This window comes from Macrotis lagotis, chromosome X, assembly GCF_037893015.1.
Source record: "Macrotis lagotis isolate mMagLag1 chromosome X, bilby.v1.9.chrom.fasta, whole genome shotgun sequence".
Taxonomy (NCBI): domain Eukaryota; kingdom Metazoa; phylum Chordata; class Mammalia; order Peramelemorphia; family Peramelidae; genus Macrotis; species Macrotis lagotis.
The window spans coordinates 623,353,131-623,379,126 of record NC_133666.1 but is presented as its reverse complement, the minus strand read 5'-3'; the positions used below and the strand labels follow the sequence as shown (position 1 = coordinate 623,379,126).

Genomic DNA, 25,996 nt, shown 5'->3' with positions numbered 1-25,996 from the left:
CCATTCTCCTTGATTCTGTGCTGTCAGAGTGTTTCCCCCTCCCTCCCCCTTACAGGAGAACTACTTCAAGAAGAATTAGTAAAGTAAGTATTAAAAAGGACCTTATTTTGAAGTTAAAGAAGCAACAAATATTACCAAATATGTTAAACAAAGAAATCATAGAAAGAAATGCTATTTTAATTTGAAAATAGGGAAAATAAATTTCAGAAAGACAAGAAAGTCAGGTTAATCCTAACGTGGTTACCAAGATATACCTGTATAGGGGAAACAAAATAATCTTTTTCCAGAATGATATGGCATCATTAGAGCTTCAGGAGTTTATCAATACAGATTCAGATATCGTTAGTTATTACAGAAAATTATGGGACATATAAGGGTTAAAGAATAGAAGAACAACATGCGGCCAAGATGGCGGAGAGAAGACAGGCACAGCTCTAAAGTCTCCTGATCTCTTCCCAATCTATCACATGAAACAAACCTCTTAAAAGAAATCTGAACCAGGAAACCCAGAAAGAAAAGCCAGGAGAGGAAAATCTACCTCAGGATTTGTCTCCCGCAGCAGCCTTGGCTGAGTACTGGCAGGTGAGCCTGAGCCCGGGATCAGCCAGATCAACAGCTGAATCGGAACTGGGAGTATGAGGGCCTGAGAGCCGGACCTGCTGGATCAGCAGTGGGGCTGGACGAAGGGGGCTTGGGTCTGCGGGGAAGCAGAGGTGCTGGTGTTGGTGCTGTCCCCCTGGAACTTGGGGAAGGGGCTGCGGGGAGAGGTCTGGTGCAGGAGAGCTGCAGACACCATCCCTGGGCTCCTCCTATCTGAGAAACTCTGAGCCTATGCCTCCATTGCACTAAGGCCTCCTCCCAAACAAATGCAAATTATTCTGCCTCAGGCCCAGGTGTGTGAGCAAAAGAACCAGCCCAGCTGAGGAATCACCTCAGGCCAGGGTAAAGCCCACCATTGATTAAAGGCAAAAGAATTCAATAGCTCCAATTCTCTCCCTCAAGCAAAGGGAGAAAGCCTTGCAACCAAGGTCACAGACACCCCAGAGAGGGCAACCAGCAGCTCCTACTGGCCAGCCAGAGAAACTGCACTCAGTAAAGCCTTTAGAGATCCCAAGCCCAGGTGAACCAGCCCCAGCCAACTCAAGGTCTTAGCATAAAGAAGAAGGGTCAGCAGAAAGGTGGATCTATAGAAAAATTCCTGGAAGGGAAAGACCCCAACCCAGAGAGATATGGAACATCTGAGGAGAATACAATCTGGTCTCCAGCTCAGAAAGACTTCCTTGAAGAAATAAGGAAGGAGTTTAAAAATCAACTGGAAAAATTTGGGGGAGACAATTAATATCTTGCAACAAGAAAACAAAACCTTAGAAAGTAGAATTGGACAAACACAAAAGGAGAATAAATCTCTCAGATCCTCAAATGAGCAAATGCAAAAAGAAATTAATTCTCTCAAAACCTCAATTGGTCAAATGGAAAGCTCTTTCAAAAGTAGAATTGACCAATTGGAAAAGGTTAATGAAGAAAACTCCTCCCCCCACAAAATAATGGAGTCTACAGAAACTAATGACTCCATGAGACAGCAAGAGTCAGTTAAACAAAATAAAAAAATAGAAAAAAAAAGCAAATGTGAAATACCTCATCAACAAAACCACTGACCTCGAGAATAGATTGAGGAGGGGAAACCTGAAAAATTATAGGACTTCCTGAAAACATTGAAGAGAAAAAAAGCCTGGACTTAATATTACAGGATCTAGTGATGGAAAACTGACCTGACGTCATGGAATCAGAGGGCAAAGTAGTTATTGAAAGAGTACATCGATCCCCACCAGAAAAAGATCCTAAAATGAAAACACCAAGGAATGTTGTGGCCAAACTCCAGAACTATCAGATAAAAGAGAAAATCCTGCAAGCATCCAGGAAAAAAACAATTTAAATATCAAGGAGCCACAGTAAGGATCATGCAGGACCTGGCTGCATCAACTTTAAGGGATCGAAGGGCCTGGAACGAGATATTTCAAAGAGCACGGGAGCTTGGAATGCAGCCAAGAATCTACTTTCCTGCAAAGCTGAGCCTTCTCTTCCAGGGAAAAAGATGGACATTTAGTGAAATGGAAGAATTCCAAAAATTTCTGATGAAAAGACCAGAGCTAAACAGAAAATGTGGATATCAAACAGGAGGTTCAAGAGACACATGAAAAGGGGGCAGTAAAAGGAAAAAAATGCAATCCAGCAAGTTGAAACTGGCTATATCCCACCATGGGGGAAGGGTAGAGACTCTCATAAATCCTGAGAAATGTAACTCTAACAGAGAGAATATACCTAGCCAGAAATTATGGACATCCATGACCTATCCATGAGACTGATATCTAATAGGATGTAACTGGCTTTAACTCCACTGGGGAGAAAGACTCTAATAACTCTCAGGAATTTTGACTCTATTCAACAGAATATACTAAACTAGAAGTGACAGACACTCAGAATTTTCTATGACTTAGATAGAATGATCTAACAAAAAAATACACTACCCAAATAAAAAGGGGGACAGGAAAGAGACGGGAGGAGGGAGGGGATTGAATGGGACAAATCTCATTACACTAAGAGGTACAAAAAACCTATGGTAGTAGAGGGGAAGAAGGGAGTAGAGGAGAAACACCTGAATCTTCTTCTCATCAGACTTGGCTTAAAGTCAACCTACACATATGCATTTAACTTATAAAACATCTAACCTTTCAAGAATTAAAAGGGGAAAAGGGGAGGGGGGACAGAGAAAGGGAAGGGGAGTGGAGGAAATAAGGGGAAATAACAAAAGGAAGGGAAGGGAACAGGGAAAAGGGAAAGAAAGGGGAGGGTGTGATATAGGAGGGCAAACACACTGAAGGGGGTAGTATTCAAAAACAAAATACTGGGGAATATGGATAAAAGGGGGGGGAAGGGGGAAAAATACAAACAGAGGGAAGATAGCACAGAGGGCAATAAAGAATTAGTAATCATAACCTTGAATGTGAATGGGATGAACTCTCCCTTAAAATGTAAGCAAATAGCAGAGTGGATTAAAAACCGGAATCCCACAATATGCTGCTTACAAGAAACTCATTTGAAGCAGAGACATACATATAGAGTAAAGGTAAAAGGTTGGAGCAAAATATATTTTGCTTCAGCTGAAGTAAAAAAAAGCAGGGGTAGCAATCCTTATCTCAGACAAAGCAGCAGCAAAAATAGATAGCGTTAAAAGAGATAAGGAAGGAAACTTTATCCTCCTAAAAGGTGCCATAGACAATAAAGTCATTTCAATATTGAATATATATGCACCCAGTGGGACAGCATCCAAATTCTTGGAGGAGAAGCTGAAAGAATTACAGGAAGACATAGACAGCAAAACTCTACTAGTAGGAGACCTCAACCTCCCACTATCAGATCTAGATAAATCAAATCATAAAACAAGAAAAAAATTAGGGTGATGAATAGATTGTTAGAAAAATTAGATATGGTAGACTTATGGAGGAAACTGAATGGGGATAGGAAGGAATATACCTTTTTCTTTGCAGTATATGGAACTTATACAAAAATTGACCATGTACTAGGACGTAAAAACCTAATGATCAACTGCAGAAAGGCAGAAATAGTGAATACTTCTTTCTCAGATCACAATGCAATAAAATTCATATGCAATACTGGGCCAAGGAGATATAGACCCAAAGCAAATTGAAAACTAAATAACCTCATCTTAAAAAAATGAGTGGACCAAAAAACAAACTATAGAAAGAATTAACCATTTTATCCTAGATAATGATAATAATGAAACAACATACCAAAACCCATGGGATTCCTTCAAAGCAACTCTCAGGGGATATATTATAGCTCTAAATGCTTATATGAATAAATTGGAGAAAGAGGAAATAAATGAACTAAGCATGGAACTAAAAAAATCAGAGAAAGAACAAATCAAAAATCCCCAATCAAATACCAAATTAGAAATTTTAAAAATCAAATTAGAAATTAATAAAATTGAAAGCCAAAAAACTTTTGAATTAATAAATAAAAACAAAAGTTGGTATTATGAAAAAACCAATAAAATTGATAAACCTCTGGTCAATTTGATTAAAAAAAAGAAAGAAGAAAACCAAATTGCTACTATTATAAATGAAAAAGGTGAACTCACCACCAATGAGGAGGAAATTAAAGTAATAATTCAAAATTGTTTTGCCCATCTCTATGCCAATAAATTTGATAATCTAAGTGAAATGGAGGAATATTTACAAAAATATAAGTTGCCCAGGTTAAATGAAGAAGAAATTAAATACCTGAACAACCCTATCTCAGAAAAAGAAACTCAACAAGCCATTATTGAACTCTGTAAAAAAAATCTCCAGGGCCTGAAGGATTCACAAGTGAATTCTACCAAACATTTAAGGAACAATTGGTTCCAATCCTATATAAACTCTTTGGAAAAATAGGGAAAGATGGAACTCTGCCTAACTCTTTCTATGAAACCAATATGGTACTATTACCTAAACCAGGAAGAGTTGAAACAGAGAAAGAAAATTATAGACCTATTTCCCTGATGAATATAGATGCAAAAATCCTAAATAAAATCTTAGCAAAACGACTACAACAAGTCATCAATAGGATAATACATTATGATCAAGTAGGATTGATTCCAGGAATGCAGGGTTCGTTCAATATTAGGAAAACTGTTAGTATACTCAATTATATCCATAACAAACCTATCAGAAACCATATGATCATATCAATAGATGCTGAAAAAGCTTTTGACAAGATACAGCATCCATTCCTATTAAAAACACTAGAGAGTGTAGGAATAAATGGACTGTTCCTTAAAATAATTAGCAGTATCTATCTGAAACCATCAACAAGCATTATACTCAATGGGGAGAGGCTAGAGGCATTCCCAGTAAGATCAGGGGTTAAACATGGGTGCCCATTATCACCACTACTATTCAATATTGTATTAGAAATGTTAGCATCAGCAATTAGAGAAGAAAAAGAAATTAAAGGAATTAGAATTGGGAAGGAAGAGACAAAACTCTCACTCTTTGCAGATGACATGATGGTCTACCTAGAGAATCCCAAGAAATCATCTAAAAAACTACTGGAAACAATTACCAATTTTAGCAAAGTTGAAGGTTATAAAATAAACCCCCATAAATCCTCAATGTTCCTATATATGACAAGCAAGAAACAGCAGGAAGAGCTAGAAAGAGAAATCCCATTCAAAGCCACCTCAGACAGTGTAAAATACTTGGGAGTCTATTTGCCAAGACAGACTCAAAATCTTTGAAAACAATTATAAAACACTTCTCACACAAATTAAATCAGATTTAAATAACTGGGCAAATATCAACTGCTCATTGATAGGTAGAGCTAATATAATAAAAATGACAATTCTACCAAAACTAAACTATCTGTTTAGTGCCCTACCAATCAAAATTCCAAAAAATTACTTTAATGAATGAGAAAAAATTGTAAGTAAATTCATATGGAGAAATAAAAAGTCAAGAATTGCCAGGAGCTTAATGAAAAAAAAATGCAAACGATGGTGGCTTAGCACTACCCGATCTAAAATTATATTATAAAGCATCAGTCATCAAACCTGTTTGGTATTGGCTAAGAAATAGAGTGGTGGACCAGTGGAATAGACTAGGTGTAAAAGCAGGAGAGGATTATAGTAATCTGCTGTTTGATAAACCCAAAGAGTCTAGCCATTGGGATAAAAACTCCCTCTTTGATAAAAACTGCTGGGATAGTTGGAAGTTAATATGGAAGAAACTTAGATTAGACCAACACCTCACACCCTTTACTAAGATAAGATCCAAATGGTTACAGGGCATAGACATAAAAAACAATATTATAAGCAAATTAGAAGATCAAGGACTAGTCTACCTGTCAGATCTATGGAAAGGGGAACTGTTTATGACTAATGAAGAGTTGGAGAACATCATTAAAAACCAATTAGATGATTTCGATTACATTAAATTAAATTAAAAAGTTTTTGCACAGATAAAACCAATGTAATCAAGATCAAAAGAAAAGTAGTAAACTGGGAAACAATCTTTACAACTAATAATTCTGACAAAGGACTCATTTCTAAAATATACAGAGAACTGAGTCATATTTTTAAAACAAAAAGGCATTCCCCAATTGACAAATGGTCAAAGGATATGTAAAGGTAATTTACAGATGAGGAGATCAAAGCAATCCATAGCCATATGACAAAATACTCTAAATCATTAATTATTAGAGAAATGCAAATTAAAGCTTCGCTGAGGTACCACTTCACACCTCTCAGATTGGCCAGTATGACCAGGAAGGATAATGATCATTGTTGGAAGGGATGTGGGAAACCTGGGACACTATTACACTGTTGGTGGAGCTGTGAACTCATCCAACCCTTCTGGAGAGCTATTTGGAACTATGCCTAAAGGGCACCAAAAATGTACATACCCTTTGACCCAGCAATACCACTACTGGGTCTATACCCTGAAGAGATGAGGAAAAAGAGTAAAAACATTACTTGTACAAAAATATTTATAGCAGCCTTGTTTGTGGTGGCAAAGAATTGGAAATCCAGTAAACGTCCTTCAATTGGGGAATGGTTTAGCAAACTGTGGTATATGTATGTCATGGAACACTATTGTTCTATTAAAAACCAGGAGGGATGGGATTTCAGGGAAACCTGGAGGGATTTGCATGAACTGATGCTGAGTGAGATGAGCAGAACCAGAAAAACACTGTACACCCTAACAGCAACATGGGAGTGATGCTCAACCTTGAAGGACTTGCTCATTCCATCAGCGCAACAATTGGGAACAATTTTAGGCTGTCTACAAAGGAGAGTACCATCTGTATCCAGATAAGGAGCTGTGGAGTTTGAACAAAGTACAAGGACTATTCCCTTTAATTCGGAAAAAAAAAACCCAGATGTCTTATTGTTTGATCTGGTTACCCCTGAGAATTCTGTTCTCTTTAAGGATATGATTTCTCTCTCATCACACCCAATTTGGATCAAGGTACAACATGGAAACAAAGTAAAGACTGACGGAGTGCTATCTGTGGGGTGGGGGTTGGGGGGAGGGAAGTAAGATTGGGGGAAAATTGCAAAATTCAAATAATATCTTTAATAAAAATGAAAAAAAACCAACCCCCCCCCAAAAGAATAGAACAACCCCCCCAGAAAGAATCTAGAATGGTCTCTCTCTATAAAAGCTATTCAGTTTACTCTATTTGAAGAAGGGAGGCAGGAAATATTCTAATTAGGCTAAGGGATTTTTGAATGACTGCCTTCTCCAGGATTTTAGCAATTGTAATCAAGAAATGTTAAGTATCAACACCTTGGACTGAAAAATGCATTGTGAAATGTGAAATCATAACTGTAGTTTATATAGCTGTATAAGGTATGTGACTCTAGTTTGGAATAGTATGAATTAAAGTCAAGAAGAGCTAATGAAAAGGAATGGTGGAAAAATGTGAGTTGTATAGTTTGAGTAAGAGATTCTGAAAGTACTGGAAAGAAAATCCAAACGTAGAGACAACTGAAGTTTCTTTTGAACCATTTGTTAAGTATGGAAAGTGGTAAAAGTATGTAGACAGAAGGTTTGAGCAGGATTGACTTTTTACACCAAAGATGGATTTTGGGAATTTTGGAAAATGGTGTACAAATCATTATAAGAAAAAGAAGAAAGTATTAGAACTGTAAGTCTATAGGGAGATATGTATTTATATGAGTTTGGGGTGATTTAAAAATTGCATTAAATTGGTTCCTTTTGCAATGTTTGTCAATGAATTGATTGGAAAATAATAAACCCCATAAAGTGAAAAGTTCGATATGAAAGCAATTGCTAGGTAAATGTTAATTTTATTATGTTATTATTGATTCTGTAATGTCCTAATCTAAAGATAAATGTAAATTGAATTAAGGGGTTTGTAAAGAATATGTTTGAGTTTAGATTCTGATGTTTTATGGCCCCTCCAGAGTCATGGGAGTCAGGACAGACTTGTAAGTTAGCTTTAGAATAACTAAACATAACTAATATTTTACACTGGTTGGAATGCGAATCATGTATTTGGGAAGAATCTGGAGTGAGTGAGTAATGATAAACAGTAAAGTTAAAGAATTAGTATATATCACTTTGATAACTCAAATTGTGGGGAATCTCTAATTCCCAGAATATCGAATGTTCTAATATTAAGAAATATTGTCAGTGAGGATAGAAAGTTCTTATAGGTGAGAGCACTGAGAAGTTAGAATTGCACTGATAAAGATAAAAAGATTTTACAAACATTTTAAGCTTTTGAAAAGAAAATGATTTAAGGCTAATTTGAATATGACTTTTGGAATCTAAAAGAAATATGGAGAAAATCTTGTAGTCATAAAAAGGGATTCTTTTTAGCAACTCTGGTCTTAATTCTTTGTATTTTAAAGTTTTAGGGAATAAAGAAAACATACATTCAATTGAAATATGCTGTGTACAATTAGTAAACTGTATAAGAACAATTTAAACTATACTTTTTGAGATTTTAAAATTGTTTTGTAATAACAAATGAATTGAAGTTTCACCTACCACATTTATAAAGATTTTGTTATGAAAAAATAACTAAAAAATACCTTGCCAATGGGTCATAGTTCTCAATGTCATTTTGGCCCAGAAAATTTGTGAAAGGCTTTGTTTTTCACCTCATTGTTGTGAAAGGGAATATTGATATGTGAGAAGTGTAGTTTATTATCTGTTGAAGAGGAAGTTACACATATTACTGCATTGTTAAAAAGAGGAAATTATACATATAACCATAACACTGTCATAGGTAATAAGTGTACATTGGGCTTTTGAAATATAATATAGGGGCGGCTAGGTGGTGCAGTGGGTAGAGCATCGGTCTTGGAGTCAGGAGTACCTGGGTTCAAATCCGACCTCAGAAACTTAATAATTACCTAGCTGTGTGGCCTTGGGCAATTCACTTAACCCCATTGCCTTGAAAAATTTAAAAAAAGAGAAATTATAATGTAAAACTAACATTGATAGAGGATCTTATTTTCTTTGAAAATAGAAGTGTATATGAAAAAGATAAAATAACTTATAAAGGAAGAATTCAGAAGAGGTTTTTTTGTAAAAGATACTTAATTATAAGGTTAACTTTAAGAGAATCTGTTGTTTTAGGTTGCTTTAAGAGAATGAGATGTCAGCATATTATGTTTCATGTAGGTTAAGAATTTCATGTTTTCATTATATCTTAACTGCAAGATACCCCTTTTCAATGATATTGAATAAATGTGAGGAGCTTTGGAAAATGATTAGGAAATGAAAAATTATGTAACCCTAATTAGATGACTTATCAGTAAGTAAGAATGAAGGGTGTTATCAAACATGATCTGCTTTTGGAAATATAAATTATTTTACTGTAATGATGTTAAAGTTGGAATTAATGATTGTTAATGAGGGAAATTATCATTGCATGACCCTCTGGGTTCCCTGAAAATTTTACATGATGTGTTGGACCTTGCTCTGTAGGTCCAGGTATAAATGTAATAATGGAAAGATTATTTTGTGAAATCTAGTTCTTAATGTGTTACACTTATTACTGTTTTGTTAAATTTAGAGCCCTCAGCCGCTGAATTTCCAAACCCCATACCCCCACCCCTGTCACCAGGTCCTATCTGTTCCCCCTTGGAAGATTCCTTCCCTAGATCAAAAGGGAGGGAATACAAGAGCAGTGAAGGTAATGAACATTCCTAAACCTGTCTCCCCATCTCCCTGAACCAGTCTACTCCCCTCTCAGAAGATTCCTTTGCTGAATCCAAAGGGGAGAAGAGAGTAGCAGGAGGATGTCGGGAACTGGCAGAAAAAGTCTTATCACAAAAACAATAGAAAGAGATACAGGAGAACTCAAGTGTGTAAGCCTTAAAGGGAAAGAGGACCCCTCCACAGGTGGGATGTGTGATTGGGAAAGAAAAAAAAATCTAAGATCCAGGGGTTGACTCCTTTATTGAAAGGAAATCACGTTTAATGAATATCTGCTGGCCATATGGCCTGAGTGATTTCTCTCATTGTTTTTGAAGTTTCTGAACTAGTTTTGGGAAACGCGCTGAGGGTTTTAAAAGAGGGATACTAGTGTTGTAACATTCTGATGAAATTTGTACAGAATGGGAGGAACTAAATAACCTAGATTGTTAAATTAGTTTGGGATTAAACTATTTTAACACTATTGTAACTTTTGCAAGGAGTTATGTGATTTGGGATTTTAAACTATTGTAACACCTTTGGGTTAAAGAAAAGTGGTATTGGGTTACTAAGAAGAGAAATGCCTAGGTTATCAGGGATGTTTACTGGTTTCTTTTGGGAAAAGCTCTAATTGGTTTTAATGCTGTTTAATAATGCTAACAATTGTATTTTTATTTTGGATAGAGCTTTTGAATGTGAGTGCTGGATTCTCTTTATAAGGTACTCTAAAGTTTTTATCAAACTAAGCTGTTGGGAAGTTAGTTGAATTGTAATTACATTGGGGTTTTAAATGTATCATGTATGAGATTGGATTCTGAGAACTTGGGTAGAGACAAAAGTGTAAAGAACATGGGATATTCATTTTGCTTTTGTTCTAAGGTAAATGAGATGTTTAAATAAGAATCTTAATGTTTAACATATATTAACAACGCATGTTTAAAGAAGTCAAGAATGTGGACTTCTCTTTTGGTAACTGCAGACAGCTGATAGGGGGGATCTGAACAAATTGCAATTGTGGACCCTGTTGTAAGGTAACTTATTGGTGAATAAGATGTTTTTATCAGTTATGTGATGTTCTTTTGTAACCGTAAAGAGATAATATTTGCAATATTTAGCTATCTATTGTGAATATGTTTTTTTTAAATACTGTATTGTTGAAACCTGGGATTAATGTGATTGCTTTGAAGAGCAATAAGGAAAATATGAAAAAGTATGACCCTTTCTGGGTTAGATCTGTGGGTTCATGAATAATGTAATAATGGAAGAATTGCTTTGTACAACCTAGTAATTTGTGTGTTGCCCTGTTACTCACAGAAATTAATAATGTATGTTGGAAATTTAAGGCTACCTAAGATGTTTTAATGGTTTTAAAGAATTCTGAAAAGTAAATTGTATGTTAGGGGATGGCTAGGTGGATCAGTGGATAGAGCACCAGCCCCAGAGTCAGGAGACCTGGGTTCAGGTCAGGCTTCATATACTTAGTGATTGCTTAGCTGTGTGACCTTGGACAAATCACTTAACCCAATTGCCTTGGGAAACATTTGTATGTTGAAGATAGATATTAGGTAAACAAGTTTCTGTATAGACTATGCATGTGAATTGGGAATACTTTAGATCTATATATGTATATTCCAAAGCAGTGGTTGTTTTGAAGTAAAAGCACTATATAATATAGGAAAGATAAACACAAGATAATTTGATATTTCTCTGTGCAATCTTCTGGACAAAGGAGGTAAGATACAACAAGCTGGAAGGATGTTTCTCTAGTCAAGGGGAATCTGATATACCATCTTTATATACAGATAGAGTAGATATGATTTCAGACAAAGGGATGTCTCTAGTAAGCGGTAGGAGACAGGCCTGTAGGGCCAGTCATAGTTAGAATACCTGGTTTTAGGCAAAGACCCAGGAAGGATAATTCAAGCTTTAGGTAGGGGGTTTTATTAATTGGGACTCCATTGAGATTATAATTGGAATTTAGTGAATTGTATTTACTGGAAGTTCTAACCAGGTAAAACAACCATTTTAGATCACAGGACTTTTAATTTTCTCTTATGTCAGATACCAGGATGGTCAACAAAAAAAGGAAATGCCACTGGGCAAATGTCATGTTCTTGCAGCCAAGGAAGCCAAGATGTCAGGTGACTAGGTTGGGCAGCCAAAGGGGCGACTTCTCAGTATGGCTGAGGTTGGACCCCTTTGACTTGATTTCCCCAAAATGACATTGGATAATATCTCACCTGGAAGAATAAATCTGGCCTAAGACATTTCACTTACCCACGTGACCTCTGCATGTACGCTGACATGCAACTTATATCTATAACAGAATTTTCCTTTAACGTCCTGGATCTCTAAAGTTAATTACTAAGCAAACTAGAAAAAAAGAAATTTTAGGTGAATTGGATCTAATAGCCAGAGATAGGTTAGGTGTGTTAAGTGTGTGGCTCTGACACCTGCTAACAGCTACACTTTTGTCCCCATTTATTTATTCATTCATTTATTTATTTATTTATTTATTCTTATTTTGTACAAGTAATGTTTTTTTATACATTACTAAAATATTCTTGTTTAAGAGTAAACATAATACTCCCTCCTCCCCCCAAAATATAGACCTGCACAAGTGATAAAGTAAAGGGGAGAGAAAAAAATTAAAATTAAATTTAAAAACAATAATAATAATCATTGTAGGTGTGGCCAGGTGGCACAGCAGATGGAGCACCGGCCCTGGAGCCAGGAGCATTCGAGCCCAAATCCGGCTCCACGTACCCAACAATCACCCAGTTGTGTGACCCTACACAAGCCACCCCAACCCTATTGCCCTGCAAACCTCCCCCCCAAAAGACCCAAAATAAAATAAAATAGTAATAATAATAGTAGAGGTGGCTGGGTGGCAGACAGAGCACTGGCCCTTGAGCCGGGAGCGCCCAGGTCCAAATCTGGCCTCACACACCCAGCAATCACCCGGCTGTGTGGCCCTAGGTGGGCTACCCAGCCCCATTTGCCCAGCAACCCTCCCCCCAAAATAATAATAAAAAAATGTGCTTCAGTCTGTGTTCCAACACAACCTGCTCTGTGGCGGGTGGATCACATTCTTTATGATAAGTCTATTGCAAAAATTACTTCCATATTTTTCCACCATTGCCATTGCTGACGAAACTCCCTTCATTTTTACTTCTCCACAAATATGTACTATATTTTCTCTCTCATTTCACTCTGTCTCTGCTGTAGGGTAGCTGAGTGATACAGCAGACAGATCCCCGGTCCCCTGCATCCACTCAGCCCTATGGTCACACACAGGCCATCCAATCCCAGCCCCTTGCAAGAAGTAAAAAAGAAAATGTGTTATATTTGAATATTCTCCCTCCATGGTCCATCCTCTCCTCCATCACTCACATTCCCCCCTTCCCCCATCCCCCTGCTCTCCTTCTTACTCTAGCTGTCTATACCCTATTGAGTATATATGCTGTTTCCTCTCCTAGCCACCTCTCATAAAAGTGAAGATTCCCTCATTCCTCCTTGCCTTCCCCACTCCATATCATTGCAATAGCTCATTGTAATAAAGACAAATCTTATTATATGAACTATCTTAGCCTATTCCTCCTCTCCTTTTTCTTTCTCCCGTTACATTTCCCTTTTAGTCATTGACTCCATTTTTACAATATATTATATCTTCAAATTCAGCTTTCTCCCATGCTTCATCTATAAAAGGTCCTTCTACCTGCTCTCTTAAATGAGAAGATTCATATGAGTATTATCAGTACCATTTTTCTATACAGGAATACATGTAGTTCATCATCATTAAGTCCCTCATATTTTCCCCTTCTCCTCCACTCTCTGTGCTTCACCTGAGTCCTCCTGTATTTGAAGATCAAACCTTCTGTTCAGCTCTAATCATTCCAACAGGAACATTTAATATTTCCCTGGATCATTGAAAGTCCATATTTTTCCCTGGAAGAAGACATTCAGCTTTGCTGGGTGGTTGATTCTCGGTTGCATTCTAAGCTCTTTTGCTTTCCAGAATATTATATTCCAAGCCCTATGAACTTTTAATGTAGTTGCTGCTAAGTCCTGTGTTATCCTGATTGCAGCTCCATGGTATTTGAAATGTGTCCTTCTGGCTGCTTGTAATATTTTCTCTTTGACTTGGGAGTTCTGGAACTTGGCTATATTCCTGGGTATTGGTTTTTTTTGGATCTCTTTCTTGGGGAGATCAGTGGATTCTCTCAATTTCTATTTTTGCCCTCTGCTTCTAGGATATCTGGGCAATTTTCCTGTAGTAATTCTTTGAAAATGATGTCAAGGCTCTTTTCCTGATCATGACTTTCAGGTATTCCAATAATTTTTAAATTATCTTTCCTAAATCTGTTTTCCATATCAGTTGTTTTTTCAATGAGATGTTTCACATTTTCTTCTAATTTTTCATGCTTTTGGTTTTGAAGTATTGTGTCCTGATTTCTTGTAAAATCAGCAAACTCCCTCAGTTCCATTCTTTGTCTGAAGGATTTGTTTTCCTCAGAGAGCTTTTTTATCTCTTTTTCCATCTGGCCAATTCTGCTTTTTAAAGCATTCTTCTCCTCAATAACTTTTTGAACCATTTTATCCATTTGACCTAAGCTGGTTTTTAACATACTATTTTCTTCAGCAATTTTTTTGGATCTCCTTGACTAAGCTACTGACCTCTTTTTCATGTTTTTCCTGCATCTCTCTCATTTCCTTTCCCAATTTTTCTTCTACCTCCCTCACTTGATTTTCAAAGGCTTTTTTTGAGCTTTGCCATAGCCTGAGCCCAATTTCTGTTTTTCTTGGAGTCTTTAGATGTAGGAGCTTGGACTTGCTCATCTTCAGATTGAGTGTTTTGATCCTTCTTGGGATCACAGGCAAAGTATTTCTCAATGGTGTTCTTCTTTTTTCTCTGCTTACTCATTTTCCCAGCCTGAGCCTGGTTTTGGGGTGCTTCCTGAGATTTTGAGCATTATTGGGACACCCCCCCCCAATGAAGATCTCCGTGTATGAAGGAAACTCTGTCCTCCCTCCTGGTCTGTGAATGACCACAAGCATACCCCTCTGCCATGGGGCTGAGGTGGGGGGGAGCCTGCTGTTCTGTGGGGGCCCTATACTGTGATCAGGATCTGAATGTTGTCAGAACCCCAGAGTCCTATTCCAGGGACAGAGGACAGAACTCAACAGTCTCTCTCTGCTCCCCTCCCTAGGCTCAGCACTTAGCTCTGCCTGCTTCCAGTTCCTGGATCTGGGCTGCCATGGCCACACTGCTCTCTGTCTTTCCTGAGGGCTGGGCTTCACGTGCTTGCTCTGGCAGAGGTCCTCCCACTGGTCCCCCAAATTGTGCCTGGTGCTCCCTGGGTTGTAAGTCAGGAAACTGCCCTTGCTGCTGTGAGCTGTGGCTCCCAGATCCCTGGGGCTGCCTCTGGAGGCTGAAGTTCCTTCGCTCTGGTGGGCTATGGGAGGCTGAAGTTCCTTCACTCTGGCAAGCTACCCCTCCATCCCTGGGGAGTAGAACCTTTCTGCACTTTTCCAAGTTACCTTGGGTTGGAAAACTGCCTCATTGGATCCCTCTGTGGGTTCTGTCTCTCGAAAATTTAGTTAGAGTTCTTAGTTTATAAGTTTTAAGAGAGAGCACTTAAGAGAAGATCCACTTTTGTCGCCATCTTGGCTTCACCCCCCATAATATTCTTAACAGACCATCATCAATCAATGCAGAAGTCATTGAGTATTTACCTCAAGTTGAAGTCAATCAGGCCTCAAATGAAGTTCAACTGAAGTAGAGGTTTCGAAGGCCAATTAAACTCCTTTCAAGTGGCAAAGCACCTAGTGTTGACTCTATTCTAGCTGAGATCTACAAGTTAGGGAGTTCATTGTTCATCCAAAAACTGACTGAAATATTCCAGGTTATAAGGCATGAAGAAGTTATACCCCAAGAATTCAAGGATGCTTCCATCATCAATCTTTATAAAGGTAAAGGAAATAGATTGTCCAATGACAATCACAGAGGTATTTCTCTTTTAGTCATTGCTGTTAAAATTTTTGCCAGTCTTCTCAATAGACTGATCCTTCACCTAGAAGTCAGTATGACTTCAGAAAGGTAGAGGAACAATTGATATGGTGTTTGCTCTCTGACAACTCCAGAAAAAATGCCAGGAACAGAAGAGAAGTCTATATAAATTTGTAGATCTGACCAGGACCTTTGATAGTGTCAGTCATGAAGGTTTATGGAAAATTATGTTAAAACTTTGGTTGTCTGGAGAATTTTATCAGTATTGTATGTCAATTTCATGATGCCATGCATGTCTGGGTTCTGAATAGTGGATGATGCTTTTGAGATTTCCCAGTCTCCAATGGAGTAAAACAAGGATCTTGTCTCATACTTTTTTTTAATAGTTGAATTCTTTATTAACACATATCCATTTATTTGTCTTCTGGCTTGTTGAAGCAGTAGCTTAGACAACACTTGCCACAATAATGTCTGTGAAAATGGTTAGCCATAAAGATTTCAGCACCACATTCATCAGAAGGGCACTCCTGTTGAAGGCGGCTAATCTTGCCATTCTCATCAACCTTATAATACTTCAGAACAGCAAGTTTAACCTTCTTTCTCTTATGTTTGTTCTTTCTGGGAGTGGTATAAGACTTCTTCTTTCTCTTCTTGGCACCACCCCGAAGCCTCAGAACAAGATGAAGGGTAGACTCCTGAATGTTGTAGTCAGACAAAGTACATCCATCTTCCAATTGCTTGCCAGCAAAAATCAATCTTTGTTGATCAGGGGGAATACCTTCCTTATCTTGTATCTTGGCCTTGACATTTTCAATAGTATCAGGTGGTTTGACTTCAAGGGTGATGGTTTTCCCTGTCAGAGTCTTCATGAAAATCTGCATCACACTGCTGGGTCTACCCACTGATGGCAGATCCAAAAGAGAGACCACCCTGCCGACTCACAGGGTTTCCTACTCTGCTCCCACACTTTTTAGTGTATTTTCAGGCATGTTATCAAATACTTTCAATGAGGATGAACATGGCTTCAGGGTGAGCTATCACACTGATGTCAAATTCTTCAACTTGAAAAGACAATACCAAAGTGGAGGGATTGTTGGTGCATAATCTTTTGTTTGCCAATTATTGTGCACTCAATGCAGCCTCTGAAGCTGAGATTTAATAAAGTATGGATTGATTCTCTGATACTTGGGCTAATTTTGATGTAACAATTAACACCAAGAAAACACATGATGCATCAGCCAGCACTACACCATCCATATGTGGAACCATCTATTATGGCAAATGGAGAAATTCTGAGTATTGTGTTCACTTATCTTGGCAATGTCCTTCCCAAGGAGGTACACATTGACAATGAGGTTGACACTCTCATTAGCAGAGCTAACTCAGTATTTGGGAAGCTCCAAAAGAAAGTGAGGGAGAGAAGAAGTTTAGACTGACTATCAAACTGAAGGTCTACAGAGCTGTTGTGCTTATCTCATTGCTATATATCTGTGAAACCTGGACAGTCTACCAGTACCATGTAAGGAAACTTGAATCACTTCCATTTAAATTTTCTTAGGAATATTCTGAAGATTACCTGGCAGCAGAAGCTATCAGAATTTGAGGTCCTTTCTCGAGCTATACTGCCTAGTATTCCAACATTACTACACAGAGTGCAACTGCATTGGGCTGAACACATTCTTAGAATGCCAGAGGTACACTTGCTCAAAAAACTATTTTATGGAGAACTCACAAATGTGAGTGATCACTAGGTGGAGCCAAGATGGTGACAAGAAAGGATCATGTCTTAGGTGCTCTCTCATAAAACTCATAAGCTACAGACTCTAACTAAAATTTCAAGACACAGAACCCACAGAGGGACCCAGTGAGACAGTTTTCCTACTCAAGGTAACCTGGAAAAGAGCAGAAAGGCTATGCATCCAGGGTGGGAGGGGTGGCCCACCAGAGGGGTGGTCTGCCAGAGGGAAAGAACTTCAGCCACCCAGAGGCAGCCCCAGGGCGCTGGGAGCCATGGCTCACAGCAGCAGGGGAGTTTCCTGAGCTATGCCCTGGGTATCACCAGGCACAGATTGGGGGAACAGCGGGGGACCTCTGCCAGAGCCAGCATGTGGAGCCCAGCCCTCAGGACACACAGCAAGCTGCACAGCCAAGTTCCAGGAACAGAAGCAGGGAGCCGGTAAGTAGGAGCCCGCAGGGCATGAACCTATTGAACTCAGGGAGGGGAGTGAAGAGAGACTGCAGAGCTCTGCTCCTGGAACAGGACTCTGGGGCTCTGACCACATTCAGATCCTGATCACAGTCTAGGTCTCTCCATAGAACAACAGCCCCCCCCATCTCAGCCCCATAGCAGAGGGGGGTGCATATGGTCTTTCACAGACCAGGAGGGAGGACAGAGCCTCACACACTGAGATCCTTGTGGGAGTGTCCCAAGAGCTCAGGAAGCACCCCCAAAACAGGCTTAGGCTGGGAAAATGAGCAAGCTGAGAAAAAAAGAGGAACACCATTGAGAAATATTTTGCATATGAGCCCAAGAAGGATCAAAATACTCAGTCTGAAGAAGAGGAAGCACAAGCTCCTGCATCTAAAGACTCCAAGAAAAACAGAAATTGGGCTCAGGCTATGACAGAGCTCAAAAAACACTTTGAAAATCAAATGAGGGAGTTAGAAGAAAAACTGGGAAAAGAAATGAGAGAGATGCAGGAAAAACATGGAAATGAAGTCAGAAGCCTATTCAAGGAAATGCAAAAAAATTCTGAAGAAAATAGCATGCTAAAAACCAGCTTAGGTCAAATGGATAAAACAGTTCAAAAAGTTATTGAGGAGAAGAATGCTTTAAAAAGAAAAACTGGCCAGATGGAAAAAGAGACAAGAAAACTCTCTGAGGAGAACAAATCCTTCAGACAAAGAATAGAATTCAGGGAGACTGATGAATTTACCAGAAATCAGGAATCAATACTTCAAAACCAAAAAAATGAAAAATTAGAAGAAAATGTGAAATATCTCATTGAAAAAACAACTGATATGGAAAACAGACTTAGGAAAGATAATTTAAAAATTATTGGAATACCTGAAAGTCATGATCAGGAAAAGAGCCTTGACATCATTTTCAAAGAATTACTACAGGAAAATTTCCCTGATATTCTAGAAGCAGAGGACAAAATAGAAATGGAGGGAATCCACCAATTCCCCCGAGAAAGAGATCCCAAAAAACCAACCCCTAGGAATATTATAGCCAAGTTCGAGAACTCCCAAGTCAAAGAGAAAATATTACAAGCAGCCAGAAGTTGAAATATCGTGAAGCTGCAGTCAGGATCACATAGGACTTAGCAGCAACTACATTGGAAGCTTGTAGGGCTTGGAATATAATATACCGGAAGGCAAAAGAGCTTAGAATGCAGTCAAGAATCAACTACCCAGCAAGGCTGAATGTCCTCTTCCAGGGAAAAAGATGGACTTTCAATGAACCAGGGGAATTTCAAATGTTCCTGTTGGAATGGCCAGAGCTCCACAGAAGGTTTGATCTTCAGATATAGGACTTGGGTGAAACATAGAGATTGGAGGAGAAGGGGAAAATATGAGGGACTTAATGATGATGAACTGCATTTATTCCTGCATAGAAAAATGACACTGATAATACTCATATGAACCTTCTCAGTTAATAGAGCAGGTAGAGGGAGCTTTTATACTCAAAGCACAGGAGAAAGCTGAATTTGAAGATAAAATATGATGTAAAAATGGAGTCAATAGAAAAAAGGGAAATAAATTAATGGGAGAAAGGAAAAAAGAGAGGGTGAATAGGCCAAGATATTTCATATAATAAGATTTTTCTTTATTACAATGAGCTATTGCAATGATATGGAAGGGGGGAAGGCAAGGGGGAATGAGGGAAACTTCGCTCTCATGAGAGGTGGTTAGGAGAGGAAACAGCATATATACTCAATGGGGTATAGACATCTGGAGTAAGAAGGAGGGGGGCCAGGGGAAGGGGTGGGGATGTGAATGAATGAGGAGAGGATGGACCATGGGGGGAGAGTGGTCAGATATAATACATTTTCTTTTTTACTTCTTGCAAGGAGCTGGGATTGGATGGCCTGTCCTGGACCATAGGGCCAGGTGGATGCTGGGCCTAAGGGGTAGTATGGGGGGTCAGGGCCTCTTGGCCCTAGAGCAGGGGATCTGTCAGCTGTGCCACTCAGCTACCCTACATCAGAGTCAAAGGAGAGAGAAAATAAATACATGATAGTGGAGAAATATGAAAGGAGGGAAGAAATACGAAAGGAGGGAGTTGCGATCAGCAATGGCAATGGTGGAAAAATATGGAAGTAACTTTTGCCATGGACTTAGCATAAAGAATGTGATCCACCCACAACAGAGTTGTTGGTGTTGGAACAAAGACTCAAGCACATATTTTTTATCATTATTATTTGGGGGGGTTCAGGGCAAATTGGGCTGGGTGGACTGCCTGGGGCTGCATAGTGGGGTGATCATCTGAGGCTGGATTTGGACCCAGGTGCTCCTGGCTCAAGGGCCAATGCTCTGTCTGCCACCCAGCCACCCCTACTATTATTACTATTTTATTTTATTTTGGGTCTTTTTTTCTTTTGGGGGGGTTTTTGCAGGGCAGGGGGGTTTGGGTGGCTTGCGTCATACTGCTGGGTTGGATGTACAGGGCTGGATGTGGGCTCAGGTCCTCATGGCTCCAGGACTGGTACTCTGTCCATTGCACCACCTGGCCATACCTACAATTATTACTATTTTTTTATTTTAATTTTTTTCTCTCTCCTTTACTTTATCACTCAAGCAAGTCTATATTTATGGGGGGGGTATTTCATTTACTCTTAAACAAGAATATTTTATTAATGTAAAAACATTATTTGTATAAAATGAGAATAAATATTAAAGAAAAAGAAAAAAAATATGAGTGCTCACAAGGGGGGTTGGAGTCAGAAGAAGCAATACTGTGACATCCTGAAAATCTCATTGAAAGTCTTAAGAACTGATTGTACAGCATGGGAGATACTGGCACAGGACTGCCCAGCATGGTGTGCTCTCATCAGTGAGGGTGTAGCACTCTGTGAAGAAGGCAGAATTGAAACATTTCAAAGAAAATATGGCATTCATAAATTTAGAGCTCCCACTCCAGTTGTTTACATGGACTATTTGTGCCTAATCTGTGGTAGAGCATTCCAAGCTCATATTGATCTGATCAGCCACAGTAGGATACATTGTAATTTGTCTCAAACATAGAGATGTCATTTTGGTCTTCAATAATGATGGAGTTTGAACCACCCAAACAACCAAGCAAAAAGAAATGAGATACATTTATAAGACATCTGGTAGTTAGTCAAAGGAAGTTTACTATACCATTGTAAGGGAATGATATTCTGCCACGACACTATATTGCTTCAATTGGTACCAGCTTGGTCATACTAGTATGACAGACCTGGTATCTTATGAGCAAAGTTTTGTTATCTGGAAGTTATAGAAGTGGTTTGAGCCTTATTTCCTAGGACCAATTTAAGACTTGAAGTTACTTTCAATCCCTTTTAAGGAAAATAGAGCCTTAGAAAAAAAAATAACCTAGTCGCATAGCAGGGACTATAGATCACTGCTCACCAGGGGATCTGACTTCAGATCTGACAGTTACTACTTGTATGATCAGGAGAAGTCACTTCTCCATTCCAGATTTCAATTTTCTCAGCAGTATGTGAGACAAATATGGCCTACAAAAATATTTATGTCCAAAAGTGTGGTTTAGCTATGGAGTTAGCTATCTCTGGAATTTTTATCTACTTCACTACAAGAGAAACTTTGATTCCTGCTTGGAAGGGAGCAGAAGGGTCAAGAAGACCTACCACTCAATTCTCCTCTTAGAAAGGGGGTACTAGACCAAGATAATCTCCCTCCATCTCACCAGATATTGTTTGTCTAGAAGCACCTTTTTTTAAGGTTGAAAAGCAACAATGCCCCAGTTTCCCTGTTCACTAGCCCTTGAAGGGTAAGGCTACCTAAAACTTATACATGCAGGTCTAACTACCAGATCCTAGTTACACAAAAGATCATCACAATTGGTGAGTATTTTACTAAGTGAATAACAAAGAGAAATATAAATTCTACATAGTAGCACACACCTAGAAATATGTGCTAGATGGGAATGAGCTGAGCTCTCTGTCAACCGAAAGAAAGAACACAAGAAAAATTCCCTTAGCTCTCTAGGGAGGTCAGGTGGAAATCACAAACATTTGGGGGGATTCATTATCTCCTCTCCCAGCAGGAGAATCTATCTATTTTGGTTCCTTGGAATTAGTTTTAAGAGTCAAGTTGCTTATGTGTTTCTCTATTAAAGTGGGGATGAAGAGTCTCTCTACTTTCCACAATTCTCATGCCATTTGTACCTTCTCGCAGGAAGTCAGTGTTGACTCCTCATTATCTCTATCAAGCAGAATATTGCAGTCTTGAAACTCAGGTTACATGTATTGTAAGAGAATTGAATTAAATGGCCTCTGAGGTCCCTTCAAATTCTAATACTGTGGTTTAATCTCTTCTCTGAGTTCTACAGATATCTATGTGTCTTCTTTTACATTTCTATGTAGTCTTGCCAGTTGGAACTATTCCCAGGGTTTATCTTGAGCCATTTGTCACTGTGTGACTAGTCTACAGACACAATAATGCAACCTCTTGAGCATATGGGGCAAAACCCCACAGTCAGTTGAGGGGGAGTATTTTAGGAGAATGGTACTATTAACTCATTCACAAACATACTTCTGTCCCTCTTGTCACAAGATGGGTCCCTAGGAAGGAGCTCCATGACTTTGGGATCATCCTTTCTGGCTCTAGATGGACTAGAACAACAGAGGAGGCAATGCTAGAGACCACAAATCTGATTCCTGAGGCTAACCCAGGATTAGACCCTGAGTCTCTTCCTCCTTTTTCTCTGATGAAAGTTCTTTGGAAAAACCATTCCTGATTCTGTCCACCTGAAAAAAGAAAAACCTTCATGTATTTGAAAGATGACCACATGGAAGATAAATAGGTGTGTTTGTGTTTGTATTTGTGTGTGTGTGTGTGTGTGTGTGTGTGTGTATGACTATTCCTGAAAAGGCAGAACTAGGAATAAATGGGCAGAACCAAAAGAAACAGATTCTATTTTGATGTGAAAACTAGAAAAACTCTTAACCCTTCTAACCACTCCAAGTATAATGCTTCAGGATGTCTTCTTTACAGTGGAGGTCTTCCAGCAGAAGCTAGAAACTGGATAAACATTGTTGCAACCATTTCAAACAGGATTCACTGTTAGGGCATGGACTAGACTAGGTGGCTTTTGAAACTCCTTCTATGGGTAAAGAATCTAATCATTACTGGGATTAGCACATCTGGGACATGAGTGACACAAGAAAGGATGCCTATTTATGACTGTAATACCCTTGAATTCCTAGTCTTTGGTGTTTATTGTATACACTTCAAAAATCTAATGACAAGACCAGAAATGCCATTGAAAGGCGAAGTGGAAACAGTTACCTGGGTATTTGGTCATTGTTAGTATTATGCCACAGTACCTTCATCCAGTGACCAAGAACTTTGGCTTATCTGGATTTAGCTTCTTATATGGATTAATCAGGAACCCAGTATTCATTCATAAACATGACTTGGAGTGCTAGCAGCTTTTGAGAAAAACAGCTTAGACATAATTAAACAGCTTCTTCCTTTCCTGCCTCTTTCTCACTCCTACTTTTGATGTTAGAGATATCTCTACAACTCCCATCACATCTGCATTTTCTTTCATCAGAAAGTGAATATTTGAATAAATCAGATGATTAGAGGCAATTGGATGACATAACAACCTTGAAATCAGGAAATCCTACTTCAGATAGTCACTAGCTATGTGACCCCAGGAAATTCATTTATTTTTTTTCCCTCAACCTCAATTTCCTCATCTGGAAAATGGAAATGAGAACAGCACTTATCACCAAGTTGTAAAGATTAATTAAGATGATGTATGCAAAGTATTTTGTAACCCTAAAAGAGCTATACATATGTGAACTATGGTTTTATGGTTCTGATCTGTGATCTCTTCTGCGATAGTGGACTGAAAAACCTCCAAGTCTCTCCAGGTTATGTGATTCTTTCCATGTGCCCCATATATTGTTGTTAAAATTGTTGTTAAGGAAATTATAACATCCTGGAAGATTTGGGGGAGAGGAGAGCAGAGAGGAAAGTCAAAGATGATAAAAGCTTATGAACCCTATGACTGTAATGGATGAGGATGCCACCAATGGAGTTTCACTTCACTTGGCTTCCCATCAAGAAATATTTAAGTGCTTATTTTGTCAAAGTCACTGTTAGGTGTTACGGATACAAAAATAAATATAAGAAATTTCTATTATCAAAAATCTTGCATTCAAATTAAGGAAGTTTCATATTTCATTATTTGCAATTTTATTTAAGTATAAATAGTTTGGGAAAAAGTTGTATTTTTACAAAAAAGAAAAAAAGCAAGAAAATTTATGACCAGTTAGTCATGCCTATGGCTGATTCCAGGAATCACTCACCCACAGATCTTTTATTCCTGGAAATTATACTGAAACTCTCTACTTCCACCTGATGGTAGTGTATTCCAGAGGCAAATTCATTTCTTTTAAGTAGGATAGAAAATTATAATGTCAAGAGGGGGAAGGAAAAAGCTTTAACTATATTAGGCTCAGTATGAGAGTGTGGACTCCCAGAGGGAATAGTGATGAAGGTGGTGTGATATGGGATATTAGATGAAGGAACTGTTGACAGTCTGTTCATGATCTAGGTGTCCCAAGTAAGGTATAATAAACTTCCAACCACTTGAAGAGATTATATTTATATTCACTGGGCCTTGCTCCTACCCTAGACTGCCAGCTGGTCCCTATATTTGATTGTAATAACCAGTGAACTCAATATTAGGTAAGGAACTTAGAGCTCTCCAGCAGCCTGTATGAGGGACAGTCAACTAGAAGGGTATTATAATAAAAAGAGACTGTTAATTTAATAAGAGCTAAAAATTATATTGTGCCAAGGAACTATGCTAAGCACATTACAAATTTTATCTTATTTGATTGTCACAACAGCTGTGGGAGGTAGATAGTATTATTCCCATTTTATAAACTGGGAATTAGAGGCAAACAAAGGTTAAGTAATTTGCTAAGGGTCACACAGTAAGTGTCTAGAGGCAGGATTTGAACTGAGGTCTTCCTGATACCAGGCTTGGCACTCTATACACTGTGCCACCTAGTCTTTGTACCAAGCTTGAACAACTAAGAAATCATAACCCCCAGATAGTATGACTATCAACCCCATAGAAAGGTCTTCATGGAGCTCTATTTGAAATCTTTGGGCTAATTCCCCATTTGACAAATGGTCAAAGGATATGCAAAATCAATTTACAGCTGAGGAAATCAAAGTGATCCATAGTCATATGAAAAATTTCTCAAATCATTACTTATTAGAGAAATGCAAATTAAAGAATCTATGAGATACAACCTCACATCTCTCAGACTGGCCAATATGACCAGAAAGGGCAATGATCAATGTTGGAAGGGATGTGGGAAATCTGGGATGCTAATGCATTGTTGGTGGAGCTGTGAATTCACACAACCTTTCTGGAGAGCAATTTGGAATTATGCCCAAAGGGCAACATAAATGTGCATACCCCTTAATCCAGCAATACCACTACTGGGTCTATACCCTGAAGAGATTATGAATAAGGGTAAAAACATCACTTGTGCCTAAATATTCATAGCAGCTCTGTTTGTGGTGACAAAGAATTGGAATTAAGTGAATGTCCTTCAATTAGGGAATGGCTTAACAAACTGTGGTATATGTATGTCATGCAACACTATTGTTCTATTAGAAAACAAGAGGGATGGGAATTCAGGGAAGCCTGGAAGGATTTGTATGAACTGATGCTGAGAGGAGCAGAACCAGAAAAGCATTGTATATCCTAATAGCAACATGGGGTTAACCTTGATGGACTTGCTCATTCTATCAGTGCAACAACCAGGGACAATTTTGGGATATCTGCAGTGAAGAATACCATCTGTATCCAGGGAAAGAATTGTGGAGGTTGAACAAAGACCAAAGGCTATTACATTCAATTTAGAAAAAAATTGTTATCTTATTGTATAATTTTGCTATCACTTATACTTTATTTTTCTTCTTTAAGGATATGATTTCTCTCTCATCACATTCAACTGAGATCAATGTATACCATGGAAACAATGTAAAG

The 25,996-nt window shown here is 38.5% G+C and overlaps 2 protein-coding genes across 2 annotated transcripts in view; one reads left to right on the top strand and one right to left on the bottom strand.

Moving 5' to 3' along the window:
* Nucleotides 1-25,996, top strand: part of LOC141500203 (Ig heavy chain Mem5-like) — a 79,571-nt gene that overhangs the window by 7,719 nt on the left and 45,856 nt on the right.
* On the bottom strand, nt 16,158-16,712 carry LOC141500204 (ubiquitin-ribosomal protein eS31 fusion protein-like). Its single transcript, XM_074203192.1, has one exon. It carries the CDS (start codon nt 16,623-16,625, stop codon nt 16,158-16,160), a length of 468 nt encoding a protein of 155 aa, XP_074059293.1. The 5' UTR covers nt 16,626-16,712.

Bases quoted from the DNA above. Each gene is read 5' to 3' on its own strand.
- LOC141500204 (XM_074203192.1), bottom strand. From the start codon at position 16,625: ATGCAGATTTTCATGAAGACTCTGACAGGGAAAACCATCACCCTTGAA.